We start from the raw sequence: 17,798 nt of genomic DNA on the forward strand, positions 1-17,798 counted from the left end.
CATGTACCATGCCTCCAATCCCTTGATTACTTTAAGGCAATTCCTGGGATGAGAAATACTGGGTCAAAGAAAATACATTAGACTGGAAAAGTGGCTCATGCCTGTTAATTCCAGCTACTCAGGAGGTCTGAGTTCTAGGCAATAAGGCAGAACGTTAATAAAACTATATTTTGAGCAATAGGCTTGGCATGGTTGCCCATGCCTCTCATCCCAGGTATGCGGGGTTGTAAATAAGAGAATCAAAGTCTAGGCCGTCCCTGCAAAATCATACCTTACTTGAAAAATAACTAAAACAGAGAAGAGCTGAGGCATTGCTCAAGTGGTAGAGTGACTGTAGCAAACACAAAGCTTTGAGCTCAAATCCCACACCTAGAAACACTTATCCTTCCTCTCCTATTCAAAAAGGAAATTTACATTAAAGGATTTTGGTATACTTGCCTACTTTTGCCACCCCTCAAGGTTGTATACATGACATTCTTAATGCAAATGGGGTGCCCATTACATGTCACCTTTGCTGATCTCCATTGTGTTATTACTTAACTTCTGGTCTGCTTTATCTACTGTCTTTCAGTCTATATTGTAATCTTCTTGAGCAGGTCCTATGGCTGGCTATCTGCTTCTCCCTACCTGCCACAAAACAGTGCTTTGTGTTAGTCATAGTAGTCCTTGTTAATATTTGCCAAACAACGGATTTTTTAATTCATGACTATCTCTGAGTTAAGAGCCAGAGGGAGTATTGAATAATCACCTTCAAATTGGTCAAACTGAGAATCAGGCTTACAGATTTGTTTCTAGGGTCTTTCAGAGAGACGGATTGAAAAGTATTAAATCACAGATGTTCAGGAGACTTGAACAAGGAATGGGTCCAAGAGAGAAAATGAGTTAGTGTTCAGGGTCAGCTCTGCAGCATGTTTGCAATTGACTTTCTCTACTTCTGTCTGTTCTTCCTTCACAACTGGGTGGAGAGGGACAGAATCTGCTTTTACAACTCAGCCTTCTAGCAGAACGAGTGGAATTTTCCAGGCAGGTCCTCTTGTTGGCTCTTGGCATAATTGCAGCTTTGCCCTTTGGGAACCATTAGGCTGCAGCCCCAAAGCCTAGACGGCTGTTTCAGCAGGTCAGACTGTGGGAGCTGTGTATTTTTGTTGGCACAGAGCCACAAAGGATTTCAAACTGTAATATCCCTTTTTATTTTACTTGTAGTACTACATGCTCTGAGCTCCCTGATAAATGCTCTGAGCAAAAGAAAGGAAGATATCACACCCTTCCCCATCAGTACACATAGATGACATACACCCATCCCAAACAGTGATGAGTCCCTGGCAGTGGGCACCTTTCTGAATGCCAGAGTCTGGGGTAATCCGCTGAGAATAACACATTGCTTCAGAATTTTTCCGAATGAACACACCCAGTGTGTGGATGAGTTGATGCTTCATTTCTGTTACTCCTGAAGCCCTCTACTGTCCTCTAGAATAGTAGTTTTGGTTCTTCATATAGACATAGTTACAAGGGCAGAACAATTAGAAACGTTAGACCCTAAGCCTGAAAGGAAAGCGCTTTCCTAATTTGCTTGTTCTGCGTAGAGAACTGTGCTGTGTGCTGGCTGCCCAAGGGCACGCTGACTCATTGTGATCTAGAGAAATCTGGAGTAGTTTGGAAGAAGCCGCAAACATGCTATCTCAAATTTGGAATAAAAAAAAAAAGGCTTTATTGTTAGGGGCAAGAGGATGCAAACAATATAAAAATGAAAAGCTTATTTGGCATTTAATTAACGTTCCTTTCTCTGCTTATCAAATGGGAGTTGGATGCTATTTGTATTTTTTCCTAAAAGGTCCTCATCTGTCATAAAATCTTTTGTGGGTGGATCCCTTACATGACCCTTCAGGAGAACTCTTATGCAGTGGTCAGAAAGAAGTGCTGGATTCTATCTACTTCTTTCCCTTCTGCTTCATGTGTACTACGAAGTAGTCATTGCATGCAATGGTGAGGCCTGCAATTAGTGAAAAGAAGCTCTGGAAGCCCACTTTGCCATCTCGGCACTGATCCAGGTCCTTCATTATTTTGTCCACAGCCAGAGGATCTTTTTGGTTCTAAAACAACAACAACAACAAAGAGCAAAGGTTAGAAAATACCAGTCAAGGGTTATAACTCTGAACTTTATCTGCTTTGTACTGGACAGTCAACCAAGCACATAATCTCACTATTATCTGGGCTCTTATCTTAGGTAATCAGTGACCTTTATGGGCACCATCTAAACACATTTCAGTAATTTCATATTTAGGTTTTGACCAAGAATGACTCTGCACTTACTGTTTTCTGTTCAAAACTTACATTTTCTTAATATGTTTCTGATAGCATGGTCCAAGCCTTTAAAAGGAAACTTTTTCTTTTGTGTATTTTGCCATTCCTGGGGCTTGAACTCAGGGCCTGGGCTTTGTCCCTGAGCCTCTCTGTGCTCAGGACTAGTGCTCTACCACGTCAGTCATAACACCACTTCCAGCTTTCTCGGAGTAGTTTATTGGAGATAAAGTCTCATGGACTTTCTGGATTGGGCTGGCTCCAAACTCTAATCCTCAGATATCAGCCTCCTGAGTGGCTAGGCTTACAGGTGGGAACCACCAGAGCCTGGCTTAAAAGGAATTTTTTAATGAAAAAAACATGATAAAATTGTTTAGGGAGTTTTAGATCTTTGTCCTACCTATTTTGAGGATTTAATGATGAAGATGGAGAGATGGCTTTTTCTCTTTGGCACAGCTGAGGCCTCACTAGTGTGTCATAATATCATATTAGCCCTGTGACCTTGAGTAAGTCACATAGCTAATAATGTGTCTTCATGTATCAACTATGAGTGAAGGCATTGGCTTGAATGTTGTCTCTGGAATTCTTTTTTTTTTTTTTGCTGGGATTGGGGCTTGAACTCAGGGCCTGAGCTCTGCCCCTGAGCCCCTCTGTGCTCAAGGCTAGTGCTCTACCACTTGAGCCACAGTGCCATTTTCGGCTTTTTCTGTTTATGTGGTACTGAGGAATCGAACCCAGGGCTTCATGCATGTGAACAAGCACTCTACCACTAAGCCACATTCCCAGCATTGTCTCTGGAATTCTCTCCCCCACTTTTTGTTTGTGGGTGCTGGGGAATTGAACCCAGAGTCTTGCATATTCTAGGCAAGTGCCCTTCCACTGATCTACACCCTAGCTCTACTTCCATTTTGAGTTGGTAAGTCTACACCTTTCTATAGTTGTCACTGGATGCTGTATATTAGACAAGAGTCAAAAGGAATATATGCAGTGGAATCATGAACTTCCTAATGCCTTGCATGAATGTGTAGAGCAAGGATGGGCAGGCAAGATCCCTTTATCCCGTTTCTATAACAACTGGCTTGATCACTTTTTCACAAGGATGCTGGTTAGAAGTATAGAAATATGGTTACTTCTATAGATCATGCCATCAACAAGAAATAACCTCTAACTCATTAGAAGCTATTAAAGGGCCTACCTAAAGTATTTATGAATTCCACTGACTATATGTACATGACTTCTATAGATCATGCCATCAACCAGAAATAACCTCTAACCCATTAGAGGCTATTAAAAGTATTTATGACTATATGTACGTGACTTAAGAACTGAATTTTATCCGGGCGAGGGTGACTCACACCTGTAATCCTAGCTACTCAGGAGGCTGAGATCTGAGGATCGAGGTTCAAAGCCAGCCCAGACAGGAAAGTCTGTGAAACTCTTATATCTAATAAACCACTAGAAAACTGGAAGTAGTGCTGTAGCTCAAGTGGTAGAGCGCTAGCTTTGAGCTGAAGAGCTGAGGGACAGCACTCAGGCCCAGAGTTCAAGCCCCACGACCACCACCACCAACAAAATAACTGAATTTTAAGTGCGCTTAATGTTTATGCACTCAGGAATCCCTTAAGGTAAAGCAGTTCCATTTCCTTCATGAGGAATGAAATATTCTACCCTAAACAATCAACTAAAACCTGTTCTATGTAGCTAATTCTGGACTTGCCCCCAGCTTCCTGGCTGTGGTCAGAATGAGTGAAATTTGGATGACATAAGGGGTCTACTTTAGAAACAAAATGCTCTGTTAATGCAGTGAGTGTGGGTGTGTCTGGAATTATGCCCTGGTTCCTGGAATAAATTATCCTGCCATGTTTAGCACTCTATATCACCTATTCCCTTTATGTTTCTCATGCCACAAAGCCTAGAGGAAGGGTCTACGATGTATATGATGCTTATTCTGCCTCTAACTGATAGCACAATTAACATGTGATAAATGCTGAGAACACTTTTGTCAGTGAGCTGCCTTACCTTGAGCACATTTTGTCCTTACATTTTGTACTTGCATAGAAGGATCATAAAAAGTGAGAGTGATCTTGCAGATAATCATACGTGTCTCTCATTTTACAGAAAAGAAACTAGGTCACAGAGCTGAAGCAAATCTCCAGTGTTTGTTACACTAGAGCTAGATCTCCCGACTTTGGGTCCAGGGCCCTACAACAGCACGTAACTGTATTTCAGCTCTTTTCTAGGATAGCATTGTGGTAGGACTAGAACTTGAAGAAAGGAGTTAGGCTATTTAACTGATATTGATGATGTGTACAAATAGTGTTCTGCAAAGCTCCATGTTTACTAGGTGTAAGAGTCAGGGATCTGACTAAAGTGCTATTTACCAGGCAGATGACAAGAGGCATGATCCAGGCTTTTTACCATGGCTTCCCTTCAGCCTTCAGGAGGTTAATAAGTTATCCTTGACTACAATTATAGCATGGAGAGATGGAAGATGGGCTTGTATTTTAATCTGAAATGTTTTGCCTTGCACGATCATGAACTGTAACAAGCTCCTCTTGATGGCTTACAAAGTTATAGGGTAATGGTGCCTTGTCACTTAATGTCCTTCGTATTATACCTGGACTGACTAAAAAGTTGTCTTTGGGTGTTGCTTAATCTGTCAAGGTGATACATAAACCAGACTCTGCTCCTGTGCTCAGTAGGATTGTCAGTGTGAAAAGCACTTATTTCTGCACTAATACTCGGCCTATTCAGCAGATGATTGACACCATTCTTTTATGGACTAGAATTGGAGAGAAAGAATTTGAAGGGCCAAGCACAATGGCTCACACCTATAATTCCAGCTACTTGGGAGTTAGAGATTGGGAAGATCAAGATTCTAGGCTAGTCTAGGGAAAAAAGTTAGTGAGACCTTCAGCTCAACTAACAAATTTGGTATAACGGCACATATGTCATCCTCAGTATTCATTAAGCATAGATAGGATGGTCATAATCAAAGGCCAGTCTTGATCGAAAATGTGAGACTATCTAAAAAATAACTAAAGTAGGGGCTGGGAAGGTGGTTCAGTGGCAGAGCACTTGCCTTGCATGCCTGAGGCCCTGGGTTTGATTCCTTAGCACCACATAAGCAAAAAGAAAAAAGCCGGAAGTGGCGCTGTGGCTCAAGTGGTGAGCTGAAGAGCTGAGAGACAGTGCCCAGGCCCAGAGTTCAGGCCCTACGACCGGACCCTCCCCCCAAAAAAATAACTAAAGTAAAAAAAGGGCCTAGTCATTCCCTGGCTGAGTGCTCCCTCTGGAAAAGCCTTCTTTCCAATGTTGCAATGGATGTGCATACAACTCAAGATAGAGGTTTCTAATACTTCATGTAGTGGTTATTTGCATATAAGTTGTACTTTATCTGCAGATCATAAACTCCTTGAGCTTAGGGGCTGTGTCTTCTTCACTGTTTCCCATGCAATACCTTACACATAATAGGTACCCAATACTTTTAATAAATAAATAGACAAAACACCTTTCTAGTAGTGGCCTCCACAGGGAAAAGATAAAAGAACATGAGGAAGAAAGTACAGATTTGTGTGTGTGTGTGTGTGTGTGCGCGCGCATGCACGCGCACGCGCACGTGTGCGCGCTCTCTCTCATTTGGCTTTTCCACTCAGCTTTGGTGCTTTACCATTTGAGCCATAGTTCTATTTCCAGATTTTTTTCTGATTAATTGGAAATAAGAGTCTCAGGGTTGGGCTTTTATGCCTGGGCCAACTTTGAACTATTATTCTCAGATCTCAGCCTCCTGAGTATTTAGGATTACAGGAATGAGCCCCCAAGTTCTCTCTCTCACCCCCCTTCTCTCCTTCCCTCCCTCTCTCCCTCCACCCCCCTCTCTGTATACTAGGGCTTGAACTCAGGGCCTGGGCAGTCCTTAGCTTTTTAGCTCATAGCTAGCACTCTACCACGAGCCACTTCTGCCTTTTTGGTGGTTAATTGGAGATAATAGTCTCAAATTTTTCATTCCTGGGCTGAGTTCAAGCTGTGATCCTTAGATCTTAGCCTCTCAAATAGGCTTATAGGTGTGAGCCACTGGTACCTGGCTGAAAGTACTAATTTTTATATCTAGTTCTTTCTGAGAGTTGTAATACTTACTTCCAAGAATCCAGGGAACTCCTTATCCATGAGCACTCTCAGGTCTTCCTTTACTAAGTAGCCTTTATCCCCTGCATATTTGTGAAATGTAAACATGATGGTTTCCATGGCGTGTTCCATTTGAGATGGCATTTTGGCAAGGTCTGTTGAAATCTGTTAAAAGGCATGAAGAAATGGGTTACATTAACTTTTTTTTTTTTTTTTTTACCTTTTTGGTGTTGGTCCTGGGGCTTGAACTCAGAGCCTAGGTGCTGTTCCTGAGCTTTTTTGCTCAAGGCTAGTGCTCTCACATTTGAGCCAAAGCTCCACTTTCAGTTTTTTTGGTGCTGAATTGGTGATAAGAGTTCATGGACTTACCTAACTGGGTAGGCTTTGAACTATGATCCTCAGTTACTAGCCTTGAGCAAAAAAGCTCAGGAACAGCACCCAGGCTCTGAGTTCTTATCTCCAATAAATCACCAGAAAACGAAGTAGTGTTGTGGCTGAAGTGGCAGGGCGCTCTCTTAGAACTGAGGGACAGTGTCTAGGCTCAGAGTTCAAGCCCCACAACTGACAAAACAAACAAACAAAAATAAACTGACAAAGTACTTATTGAAAAAACATTGATCTTTTTATTTCTCTTGGCACTGACCAATGAGACTTTGAAAATATGGCTGAACAACCCACACAGTCAAGCCTGGCTAATATGAAAAATTTAACCTTCTATGCTTAACTTTGTACCTGGTTCAGTCTAATATTAGCATTTAGAAAGCTGCTTGAAGAAATTTGTCTGCTGGAGACTCTTTACTAAAGCCAAAGCACTGAACTTGTATCTATTGCAATAAAGACATTTGCATTCTAGTAGTAAAATGCAGCTGCCCTGCCTGAGTTCATGTGATCCAATGTTTATTGTCTAAAAGTTTAGTCTATCTGAAGTCATTTGGGGGTCTAACACATTCTTGGCAAAAGCTACTCTCAGAGTCTGAGACATAGTGACAGAACAAGAGGGTTTTTTTGGTCAAGGAGAATTTATAGGAAAGGAAACACGTGAGATCACTGTATTCAGGTACAATGAGCTGGAGGCTTATGGCTCATCAAGACACAGTGCCTGGTACTTAATTGGAGCTCAGTGGATTCTGAGTTAGTTGGAAGACATATTTTGGCCAGAACAGAGGAGCTTTGAGAAACATTATCTAAAATCACTATTGTTAAGGAAACAGTGAACTTAGTCAAAGTTTGGAATATATCATTTTACACCACACACACACACACACACACACACACACAGAGCTATGAGCATAGGTGGAAAGAAATGCTGGCAATTCTGCTGAAAAGTACTTGGGCTTGGGACATGCTTAGTTCTGGTTACTGATGTTGACAGATGCCTGTTCAGCATAGATCTTTAGATGCTATCGTTTACAGAGGGAACCGTGGAGTGATAAACGCCAGGGTTGAACAACTGTATTTAAAAACTACAAATTATACCCCTTAATCTCCGGAAAAGTACTAGAACCTTCATGCCAAAGAAGATTACTTTAGAGAACACTATAAACCAGAATCTAGCATGATTCATCTGCAAGGCAGTTTGTCTTGGAGACAGAAGAAAATTCATGCTTAAAGTTCTGGTGTGAGATAAATTCCAGGGGAGCCACACCCCATTTTCTCTCTTCCTACACAGGGAAGATCCATCCCCCACCCTACAAGGGTTTCCCATGGTGTGGGGCTTGAGTGAGTTGGCCTTGTATAGCTGATCTGAAAGCCCAGGAATGAGTCACGTATAGGAGGACATAGGATCCTACCTCAGCACTTAAATAATTCAGGAAAGGAGTCAGACACCACAGAGATTTAAAAATATGTGTCCACCCTGGCACTGGTAGCTCATGTCTGTAATCCTTGCTATTCAGGAGGCTGAGATCTGAGGACACAGTTTGAAGCTAGCCTGGGCAGGAAAGATCGTGAGACTCTTATCTCCAATTAACCACCAAAAAGCCAGAAGTGGAGCTGTGGCTCAAAGGGTAGAGCACTAGTCTTGAGCAAAAAAACCCTCAGAGACAGCCTCCACGCCCAGAGTTTGAGCCCCAGAACAAAAAAAACTTGTGTTGGGAGCTCAGAGCCACACACTTCCCAGCCTGTCCCACAATTCCCAGACATTAGAACTGGGATATCTAGCTTTCATCACAGGATGGAACAGAGTCCAGAGAGTGTACTGTATGGTCAAGGAAGAAAGGGTTTGTAGTAGGATAATGATTCCCCCCAATAGAAAATAGGTACATTTAGGACCTACTAAGACATACGAGTTGTAGGCTGAGGAAATCAGTTGATGCTCCAATGTTTTCTTCAGTCCCTGCTTTGAAGCGAGGTGCTTTAGTGCTCTGGCTTTAGTGCACTGGCTATGTGATGGGGTTTTCTTCCACAAAGCTATGTTCCTATCAGAGGTCCTCCCTCTCTACCTCCTTCCAGCTGCTGTATTCAGTAAACAGATGACAAGCACAACTCCCTGGCTGGTCAGGTTTAGCAGTGGGAGGATGCAGAGAAGGGTCTAACCAGAAGTGAAACTAGCTTTGAAAACCAGAGGCGACCAGAGGGTCTGATTGGGGTCTGATCTGCAACCGATGTACTGACCAGAGCTACAAGCAAAAAAGTGTGTTTTGACCCAGCCACACTGGTTTTAAAGTAAGAAGGAAAAGAGGGAAACGTGATTTAACTGTTCTCTTAGCTGCATGAATCAAGTCTCTTCCAGGGCTGGGCGGGGTGGTGATGGGGGTTGTGCCTGCTGGGTAAATGGTTCCTCAGTTCCTTGGGTGGGGCTTGACAAACGGGCTGACAGCAGCTCTGACAGTTGGTCACTAAAGCCGAAGTTCTTCTCCAACTTGAAGCTGGCATCTCACCCACGAACGGCTCCACAAGCCACACTCCAGCAGGGGTGTGTCTCCTACTTCCTCATTGGATATACTTTGGCAGAGGACCTTGGAACTCAGTCTGGGAGGCAACAATGTCTTTTCAGTGTTTGGATAACCTACTCCTGTACCAGGAACACTCAAATTGCTTTTAATTGTTCACCACTCTTGAGCTCTTCTTGGTCAAGAACCATGAAAAATTTTGCCTTTATCCAGAGGTAAATATCCACTAAATAAATGAGTCAGTTTATGAGTCAAACTGTTGCCTTGGCAGTAGCTAATGTGATTATCCTAAGGAGGCTGAAAAATCCTGTAGCTCAGAGCTCAGCAGGAAGGATGGGAAGGGGCCCCAACAAGGTTCCCCAAAGAACAAACAGGACAGCACAGTTCAGACTCAAAGGAAAAAAAAAATACGTCCTGCTAAACAGGTCTGGTCAGACTGCCTGCTTTTCTCTGCTGCAGATTTCTCATTCATCCTACCTCTCATTCCTTCTCCTCTAGCTCTGCAGTTTCACTGCTGACTCCACAGGATGTGAGACTGCTCACTTCTGTGGACCTGCTGCCCACTCATCTGCCACTGAATCATTTGATTCTGACGCTGCATGCCCTCGGCTTGTTTTCCTGTGCAATGGATCTGAGTACTGCAGGCTCAGAAGTCCTGTGAAGTTTTGTTTTGTTTTGATTTTTTTTTAACAGAAAACAATTCTGTACTCCACAAATTCTTTCTGTGTTAGAAATTAATTTTTTGGTACTCCTACTTTGTATGTCCCAACTAAAGAGTTTTGGTGTGGGGCATAAGGGATTCCTTCCTTTCTATGGTGGTGCTTGCCTTCGAAAAGTTCACCAGCTAATGGAATACGGCTTAAAAGTCTGTCTTCAATTCTTGTTATTTGTGTTTCTGTTCATAGTCTGCTTTATGGAAGGGGAAGAATGAAACTGATAATAATATCATCTTGATTGTCTTTGGCCGGGAAGCTGAAGTCCCTCTTAGGAAAGTGTTTATTTGTGAGCAGTCCCAACTGTTTGCTCTGGGCTTGTGCCTAGATCCAGGCCATAATTTACAAGAAGATACTTCTAAGGAACAAGAGTTCTGATTTACTTTGTTCCTCTGTATCATGTCCATACCTTAGTTTTCTGACAGCCACACAGAAATAATTGTCAGGGTGTCAGTAAAAATAAACATGTTATTTAAAATATGTTTGAAGCCCAGTGCTGGTGGCTCCCACCTATAATCCTAGATACTCAGGAGGCTAACATCTGAGGATCACAGTTCAAAGCCAGCCCAAGCAGGGTCTATGAGACCATTATCTCCAATCAATCACAGAAAAAGCCAGAAGTGGCACTTTGGCTCAAGTGATAGAATGTTAGCCTTGAGCACAAGGGACCCAGGGACAGTGTCCAGGCCCAGAGTTCAAGTCCCAGGACTTGCACAACAACAACAACAACAAAAACAAACAACCAAATAAAAAACCACCCCAAAATATGTTAGAAGTTTTCTTCCTGCTGTTTCAGGGATTTTGAAAAATATTTTTTATCTCTTGAGAATTTAACGCAGAAGATATTATTGAATGATTCCTAAAGAGAATTCAGAAAAAAGAATTGAGGTAATGGATTGGGATCCAGGCTTTCTTTCACCAAACAAAATTTGCCCTCTACATAATTGGTTAGCAAAAGAAAGTTTCAGGTGCAACTCACCAGAAAGAAAGAGCTCAGAAATCTCCTCTAAACCCACAAAATATGTTCAATTTCTTTCTTTGAAATATTGTTAGGCCTCAATCAGCCAATGCTATTAAATCAGCAACTGCTATTAAATCTTTTGGTTGGATGGGTGTGTGTTATTTATTGAAAAGCTAAAAGTTCTGACAACTGTTAAAAATAAATAAAGTCGGGCTGGGAATGTGGCTCAGTGGGAGAGTGCTTGTCTTGCATGCCGGAGGCCCTGGGTTCCATTCCTCAGCGCCACATAGGCAGAAAAAGCCCCAAGTGGCACTGTGGCTCAAGTAGAGCGCTAGCCTTGAGCTGAAGAGCTGAGGAACAGCGCCCAGGCCCAGAGTTCAGACCCCATGATCCACAATAAATAAATAAATAAATAAAGTCTCTCTTTTTGCTGTGTGTGTGTGTTTGTGTGTGTGTGTGTGCGCGCGCGCGCGCACATGCACAATTGTCCTGGGGTTTGAATCCAGGGTCCTACACATGTTAATATGTGCTTTACCTCTGAGATACAGCTCTTTTTTTGCTTTTGAAGTGAGTCCTGGGAAAGTGAGAAGCTTAAGAAAGATTCTAAAACTTTAGTTCAGCTTTCCCAGCATCTGATCATTAATTTATACTTTGTAACCCTGAAAGAATTCCATTGTTTCCCTCTACTTTATGCTTTAGAAGATTGGACTGTTGTCCAATGGCATTCCAACAGGGTAATACCCTAAAAAGTCACTTTTTTTTTTTTTTGAGCTCTCAGTGGAAAGCAGGAGATTCCCAGACTTAGTTCCACCCAGCAAAGGATCGGCTCAGACTGGGATGGCTGCTCAGAGACTGGCCAAAGGCCAGTCTAATGTTTCCAGGAAAAGCAAGCATCACCTAGAAATCAAGGTGAGCGCAAACAATCATTCTATGCCCAACAGACCTAGAAAACAAACCAACCAACCAACAAAACCCCAAATGCCAGATCAAGGATCACCATGAAGAACCTATCCTCTCGCTGTCAAGGAATGCCCATGCCACTTAGAAGGAATGATTGAATAGAAATTGGCCAGGAATCTGTAGGGGCAGGGACGTAAGAATATTTCAAGCCACGACTCGGCTATTATCGTTATCTTTTGCAATATGCTGAAACACTTGGGAGGCAAAGATCACTGAGAGGGTGTTTCCATGAGCCTGGCCTCACCTAAAGTGCAGAATATAAAAAATTCATTCCTGGAGGCACTGTAAGTGGAGTTTTGGAGTTGGGGAATAGGACTGAGAGTAGGGAGAGGACCTGTGCATTATGAGGTGTAAACCTCATAATGGGAAAAACTACAGCCCCAGTAAAGCTGAGGCCTGCTGCCAGAGGACACATGAGCCAGTAACCTGGCCATAACTGAGCAGCAGTCTTGCCAGTGGCCTGCCAATTTAATTATTCTCCCTGGCAGCTCAGTCAAGAAACCTCTTCTTCAGGTTGGTGGCAAATCCTAGTGTGACTCACTTCCTCTTGGAAAATGCCTTCTAAGATGGCACAGTTCCTCTTTTCCTTCAGTGAGTGTTGGGTCCAAACCATCCACAGTAGATCAGCAACCAACAGGACCACACCCACATGGTCGTCCAGCTGAGTCACAGGCCTCTCAGATCACCACACCAGGAGAATCCCAGAGCCCTTTGTGCTAACCCCACCCTGCAGAATGCTTCCAGCTCCCCCAGTGAGGGAAGGGTTGGTGAAGGGGGGGGGGGGGGAAACCAACGGGAGGTGGGTTTAATGTGTTCCAGAACCGGGCTTCCAGCTCTGCTTTGCTGGCTCTAGTTGTTTGGCATTAATCGCAGCCCCTCCCCTGCATGATAGGGCTCCTGGTTTCAGTTAGCAGAGGGCCATAGAGAGCACCATTCCTTTCTGCCCAAGCTCCGATTGTGAACCAGGTACCAAGGGAATCTCTCAATCCATCAGGCCAAAGTCATCTGGGATTGGAAGATCCTTCCCCGTGCTTCCCCATCTCGCTCCAGTTCCCCTTATTTAAGCAAGAAGCAATCTCTTACAGTAGAGAAATCACTTCACATACCCCAAGCACTGCTTTATAACAACAAACTAAAGGCGGCCTCGGTGGCAAAAGCTTTCCAGACTAGCGGACCAACAAACACCAGGAAGCCCGACCTGCAGCGCGGGCTGGGGCGCGGGACCCGGGGGGGTCCCACTCAGTGACAATCCTCCACTAGTCGCCAAGTCGGAAAGGCGGGAGCCAAGAACTGCGAGGCAAGGGAGGAGATTAGAGGTCCGGCGGCACCAAGTCCGAAGATTCGGAGTAAAGGACCAGAGCCCGCGCCCCTCCCGTCTGCGTGGGCTGGGGGTAGGGGGCGCGCCTGGGCTGGGGGAAGCGCCTGGGGGGGCCATCCTCGGGCCCCCCGGGAGCCAGGGGTAACCCCGCTAACCCCGGCCCCGTGGGGCTGTCGCGGCGGGGTGCGGGGTGTCTGAAGGGTGGGATCCGGGGCTGGGGACTGGGAGTGGGCAGGGGGGGGCGCTCGGAGCCGGGGCAGAACTCACCTTATCCCCCCGGGGGGCGCGGCGCAGGCTGGGCGAGCTGGGACGCGGGAGGTGAGGGGAGCTCTGCGGCTGGGCGCCTTTGTACGTGGGTCGGGTGGGGAGAGGGCGGAGGCTTGGGGCTGCGGAGCAGGAGGAGCTTGGGCCGGCTGCCCGGGCTGCGGCTCTCCCCTCCTCCTCCTCCCCTTCCTGCTGCCCCCCCCCCCCCCCCCGAGACACACACACACACACACACACACACACACACACACACCCGTGCCCACGCCCTTCTCCCGCCTCGCTCTGGGGACCAGCACTGTCCCACCCCACCCAGCCCTCCGGAGAGCCTTCGTGTAAACTTTCTGAGTGTGAAAGCGCTTACTCGGATGTCCCCACCCAGGGCCGTGCCCTTCCTCTCGGGTTTGCTTTTACTACGAAGTGGCTGAGTGTGGGACTCACAGAATCCCGCCGTGCTGCGGGTGGGGCGCGCAGGCCCAGAGGCCCACAGCGGCTCTTCTGCAACCTATTGGTCTAGTTGACCCGACCCTGAGGACCACGTGGACGCCTAGCCACCTCCTCCAGGCACGGAGACCCGGGCGGCGGGGGGGGGGGGGTCCTGAGGACACCCGCTTCTGGCTTGGGCAGAAGTCTTGCAGAGAACGGAGTCCGCACCTTGCCTTGCCTTCCCGCACGGTGGGGAAGGAGAGAGTTTCAAACCTCTTGTGGGAAGACAGCTTTACCTGTCCTAGCGTGGGGGGGGGGTGAGGGGGGGTTAACTCGGTCTTAAATTCAATTCCAGTTAATATCCTTAAAACCTGTTTCTAAACCTCCTCCCTTTTACTCTATAACGGCGCTGTTTGGCCCTAAAAGCTCTTTCTGGAAGATATTTGGAGAAAAGTGTTTCTTCTGGACGGTCAAATCCTCCCCCCCCCCCCCCCACATACCATATTTATTGTAATTGTGGTTTGAAGTTAAGTGCAAATTAGTCACAGCTGTTGGTGGAAAAGAGCCTAGTTCTGGAGTTTCCCTTTGTTCCCAGGGGAGGTCCCCCCCCCAGGAGTGAGGGATCCTAAAGAATGAGCGGGAGTCTGGTGGGGTGAGTGATCCCCAAGGAATGAGCAGAATCGGGGAATCCTCCAAGCGCTGCCACGTGACTAACGTTGGCTTGTAACTAGGAAAACCCAACTTGGATTTCAGCTAGTACTTCCCCTGGTCTCCGAAATGCTGACTATTCAAGCAGGCAGATCTCTTAGATAGTCCCATACCCAGGGGAGATGCAACTGGTTTAGATGGAGAATGCCAGGGTTTGTCTGCTCCTAATGGTTTGCTTTCTTTACAAGGTCCACATTCCTTGAGGAATGCTTAGTATGTGGTGAGCCCTGGGATTCAGAGATAAAAAGAACACCAAATCTTATTGGGAGAAAGACTTGCAAAATTGAATGTGATTCGTGAATGGTACAGGATACTATCAGAATGTTGAAGAAAGGGCTTCTAAGGTCCTTTGGAGCCTTCCTGGGATTGTTTCTGGAGAAGGCAATATTTGATAGAAACAAACAAAAAAAAAAACCCTAATTACCCTTTCTGTGTGTGTGTGTCTGTGTGTGTGTGTGTTAAGAGTTTGAACTCAGGGCTTCCTGCTTGGTTGGCAAGCATTCTATCCCTTGAGCCACAGCTCTCACGATTTCCTCAGCCTGGCATGGACCACCATCCTGGTGAAGCTTCGGTAACAGGCAAATGCCACAGCACCCAGTCTAGCTCTTTCTGTTGAGAAGGGATCTGGTCAACTTTTTGCCTGGGCTGGCCTTGAACTATGATCTTCTAGATCTCTGCCTCCTAAGTATCTGGGACAATATGTGTGAGCCACTGGCACCCAGTTTGCTGTAACTCTAATTTGCAGAAAATTTATATTCTTATTGCAGAAGGCTTGGAAAACACAATTTTAAGAAGAAAATAAAATTATTTATATATACAGTGAACCACAGATAAGGCTGGGAAGGTGGCTCAGTGGTAGAGTGCTTGCCTTGCATGCATGTAGCCCTGGGTTGGATTCCTCAGTACCACATAAACAGAAAAAGCCGGAAGTGGCGCTGTGCCTCAAGTGGTAGAGTGTTAGCCTTGAGCAAAAAGAAGCATTGGGGATGGTGTTTAGGCCCTGAGTTCAAGCCTCAGGACTGGCAAAACAAAACAAAACAAAACAGTGAACCACAGATAAACATCTTCATATTTACATAATTGTGGTTATATTGATTTAAAAAATTATGTCACATTCTGTTTTTGTTCCAGTTTTTTTTTTTAAAACCAGTCCTGGGGCTTGAACTCAGGGCCTGAGCATTGTCCCTGAACTTCTTTTTGCTCAGAGCTCGCACTCTACTACTTGAGCCATAGCACCGCTTCCAGCTTTTTCTGTTTATGTAGTACTGAGGAATTGAACTAGGGACTTTGTGCATGCTAGGCAAACATTCTACTGCTAAGCCATATTCTCAGCCCTCTCTTAATCGTTTTTTTTTTTCCATTAAATAGTATTAAGGGCATGAATGTTTGGTCATTCATTCTGTTTTTCTTTTTTCATTCAACATGTATTCTCTCTCCTCCAGTCCGCCAGAAGGACTCCAAGACACTAAGGCCCTAGTTGGTGTTGGGCTAAGTGCTGAGGGTACAATGGGAATATGGCCTACAGGATGGATGCAAAACTAGTGTTCCAGCACTGAGCTAATCCCCCACCCCCAGTCCCTCCTTATGTGTGGCTTCATTACTCTACATACGGATAGTTCCCTAGGCTCCAAGTGCTTGCCACACCTGTAAGTCTCTCTCTAGGAAGAGTGGTCCCAGGCAGTTTCTCTCTCTAGGAAGTAGTTATGCCTCATCAGTCTCATGCATGCTGTCAATCTTGCTCTGCTTCCTTTGTGACAGCTGATTACAGCAAGAGCCAGGGCCTGAGTCAGAGCTGCCTAGCAAGGATGGTATCTTAGAGGGGAAATATGAAGACAGATGCAGGTGGTATTAGAAAAAAATGGGAATAGGGGCTAGATCTAGTGTGGACACTGGAATGAACAGGACGGAGTATGCAAGTTCTCCACTAGACCTGAAGAATCTTCCAATGTGTAAAATGCTGGGTGGGAGCAGCAGAATTGTTCCACTAGTGAGGCAATATTGGCCATTTTCCTATTTCTTCATGAAGCAAGAAAACCTTATTACCTAGTGATTCTCAACTATTTTGAGTTTGTGGCTGGAGCACAGAGGACAGACTGTGGGCTAAAAATGTTTCTCCTTCCATAAGGTAGAGTTGCTGCTGAAAAGTGGCATCTTAGCCAGGGATTATGTTCCTAGCACCTCCTGTATTTCCCTGGGACTATGTGGCTTTCACACAAAGACTGAAACTGGAAATAATGTATGTTATTTGCAAGCCCACACAACAAGAAGTGACTTTTCTACATTCTTTCTCTGATGGCAGGACTCCAAAGCTCTAGACTTGGAAGAGCCAGAACCAGCCCGGGTCTCTGAATCACAGTATGCAGGAAAACCATTTGGTGATCAGGAATGCCTCACTCGACTAGTTATGTGGGTGAGAAAGAACTCCAGATTTTGAGGGTTTATTTGCTACAGCATAACCCTAATGAATGGAGTGCGAATATTTTTAGCCACATATTTGAGAGGATTAATTTGATTGTATAGTAATTACACACTTATTCTGATCATATTAGCAGAGTGTAGTTTGAGGAAAATCACCATGTCTAAAACATTTATGAGGCAGAGTGCTCCCAGGTGCTGGCAAATACAATTTCTTCCCCCCTTCCCCTTCCCCTCATCCTCCCCTCCCCCTCCCCTCCCCCTCTCTCCCCTCCCCCACCTCCCACCCCTCCATGTGTAGCAGGTAGTGCCCCGCACCGCACAGAAACCAGAAATCCGTGCAGCCTAGCTCCCTATCATGTCTCCCCAGATGCTGGTATGAATCAGAGCTGTGGAAACTTTATCCATTAGTAACAATGCCCTAATAAAGCATCAACGTGTCCTTCCCAGCACTTCATTGAGCTTCACTTAATACAGTTAAGATGCATTTGCTGGCAATCCAATAAGGAAAAGAAAAAAAAAAGAACTATGAATGTACTGGTATACCCTAAAACAAAGAGATATTCTAATATTAACATGGAACATTAACATATGCCATATTGGGGAGGGGGCGGCTAAACTGGGGATTGGACTCAGGGCCTAGCATTTGCTAGGCAAGTGCTCTATCACTTGAGCTCAGTCCTTTTGTTGTTAGTTTTCAGATAAAGTCTTCCTACATTAAA

General features: G+C 45.0%; 1 protein-coding gene across 2 annotated transcripts; it reads right to left on the minus strand.

Moving 5' to 3' along the window:
• Nucleotides 1–1,679: 1,679 nt before the first annotated feature.
• S100a10 (S100 calcium binding protein A10) lies at nucleotides 1,680–13,983 on the minus strand. Of its 2 annotated transcripts, none has more exons than XM_013015304.1 (3): nucleotides 13,534–13,698; nucleotides 6,436–6,588; nucleotides 1,680–2,090 (listed from the first exon to the last, which is right to left on the minus strand). In XM_013015304.1, the coding sequence occupies exons 2-3, from the start codon at nucleotides 6,565–6,567 to the stop codon at nucleotides 1,929–1,931; spliced, it is 294 nt and encodes a 97-aa protein (XP_012870758.1). In that variant the 5' UTR covers nucleotides 6,568–6,588; nucleotides 13,534–13,698; the 3' UTR covers nucleotides 1,680–1,928. The 2 variants fall into 2 exon arrangements, with proteins under 2 accessions (XP_012870758.1, XP_012870759.1); XM_013015305.1 differs by lacking the exon at nucleotides 13,534–13,698 and adding an exon at nucleotides 13,892–13,983 and having other exon boundaries at nucleotides 1,929–2,090.
• Between the last annotated feature and the right edge of the window lie 3,815 nt (nucleotides 13,984–17,798).

This window comes from Dipodomys ordii, unplaced genomic scaffold (assembly GCF_000151885.1).
Source record: "Dipodomys ordii isolate 6190 unplaced genomic scaffold, Dord_2.0 Scaffold26, whole genome shotgun sequence".
NCBI classification, from domain to species: Eukaryota; Metazoa; Chordata; class Mammalia; order Rodentia; family Heteromyidae; genus Dipodomys; species Dipodomys ordii.

What these genes read in the sequence shown, in the direction of transcription:
- S100a10 (XM_013015304.1), bottom strand. Translation starts at nt 6,567, where the DNA reads ATGCCATCTCAAATGGAACACGCCATGGAAACCATCATGTTTACATTT. An exon ending in AGTTCCCTGGATTCTTGGAA is followed by an intron (nt 2,091 to 6,435) that starts GTAAGTATTACA and finishes TTGTTGTTTTAG; the next exon opens with AACCAAAAAGATCCTCTGGC.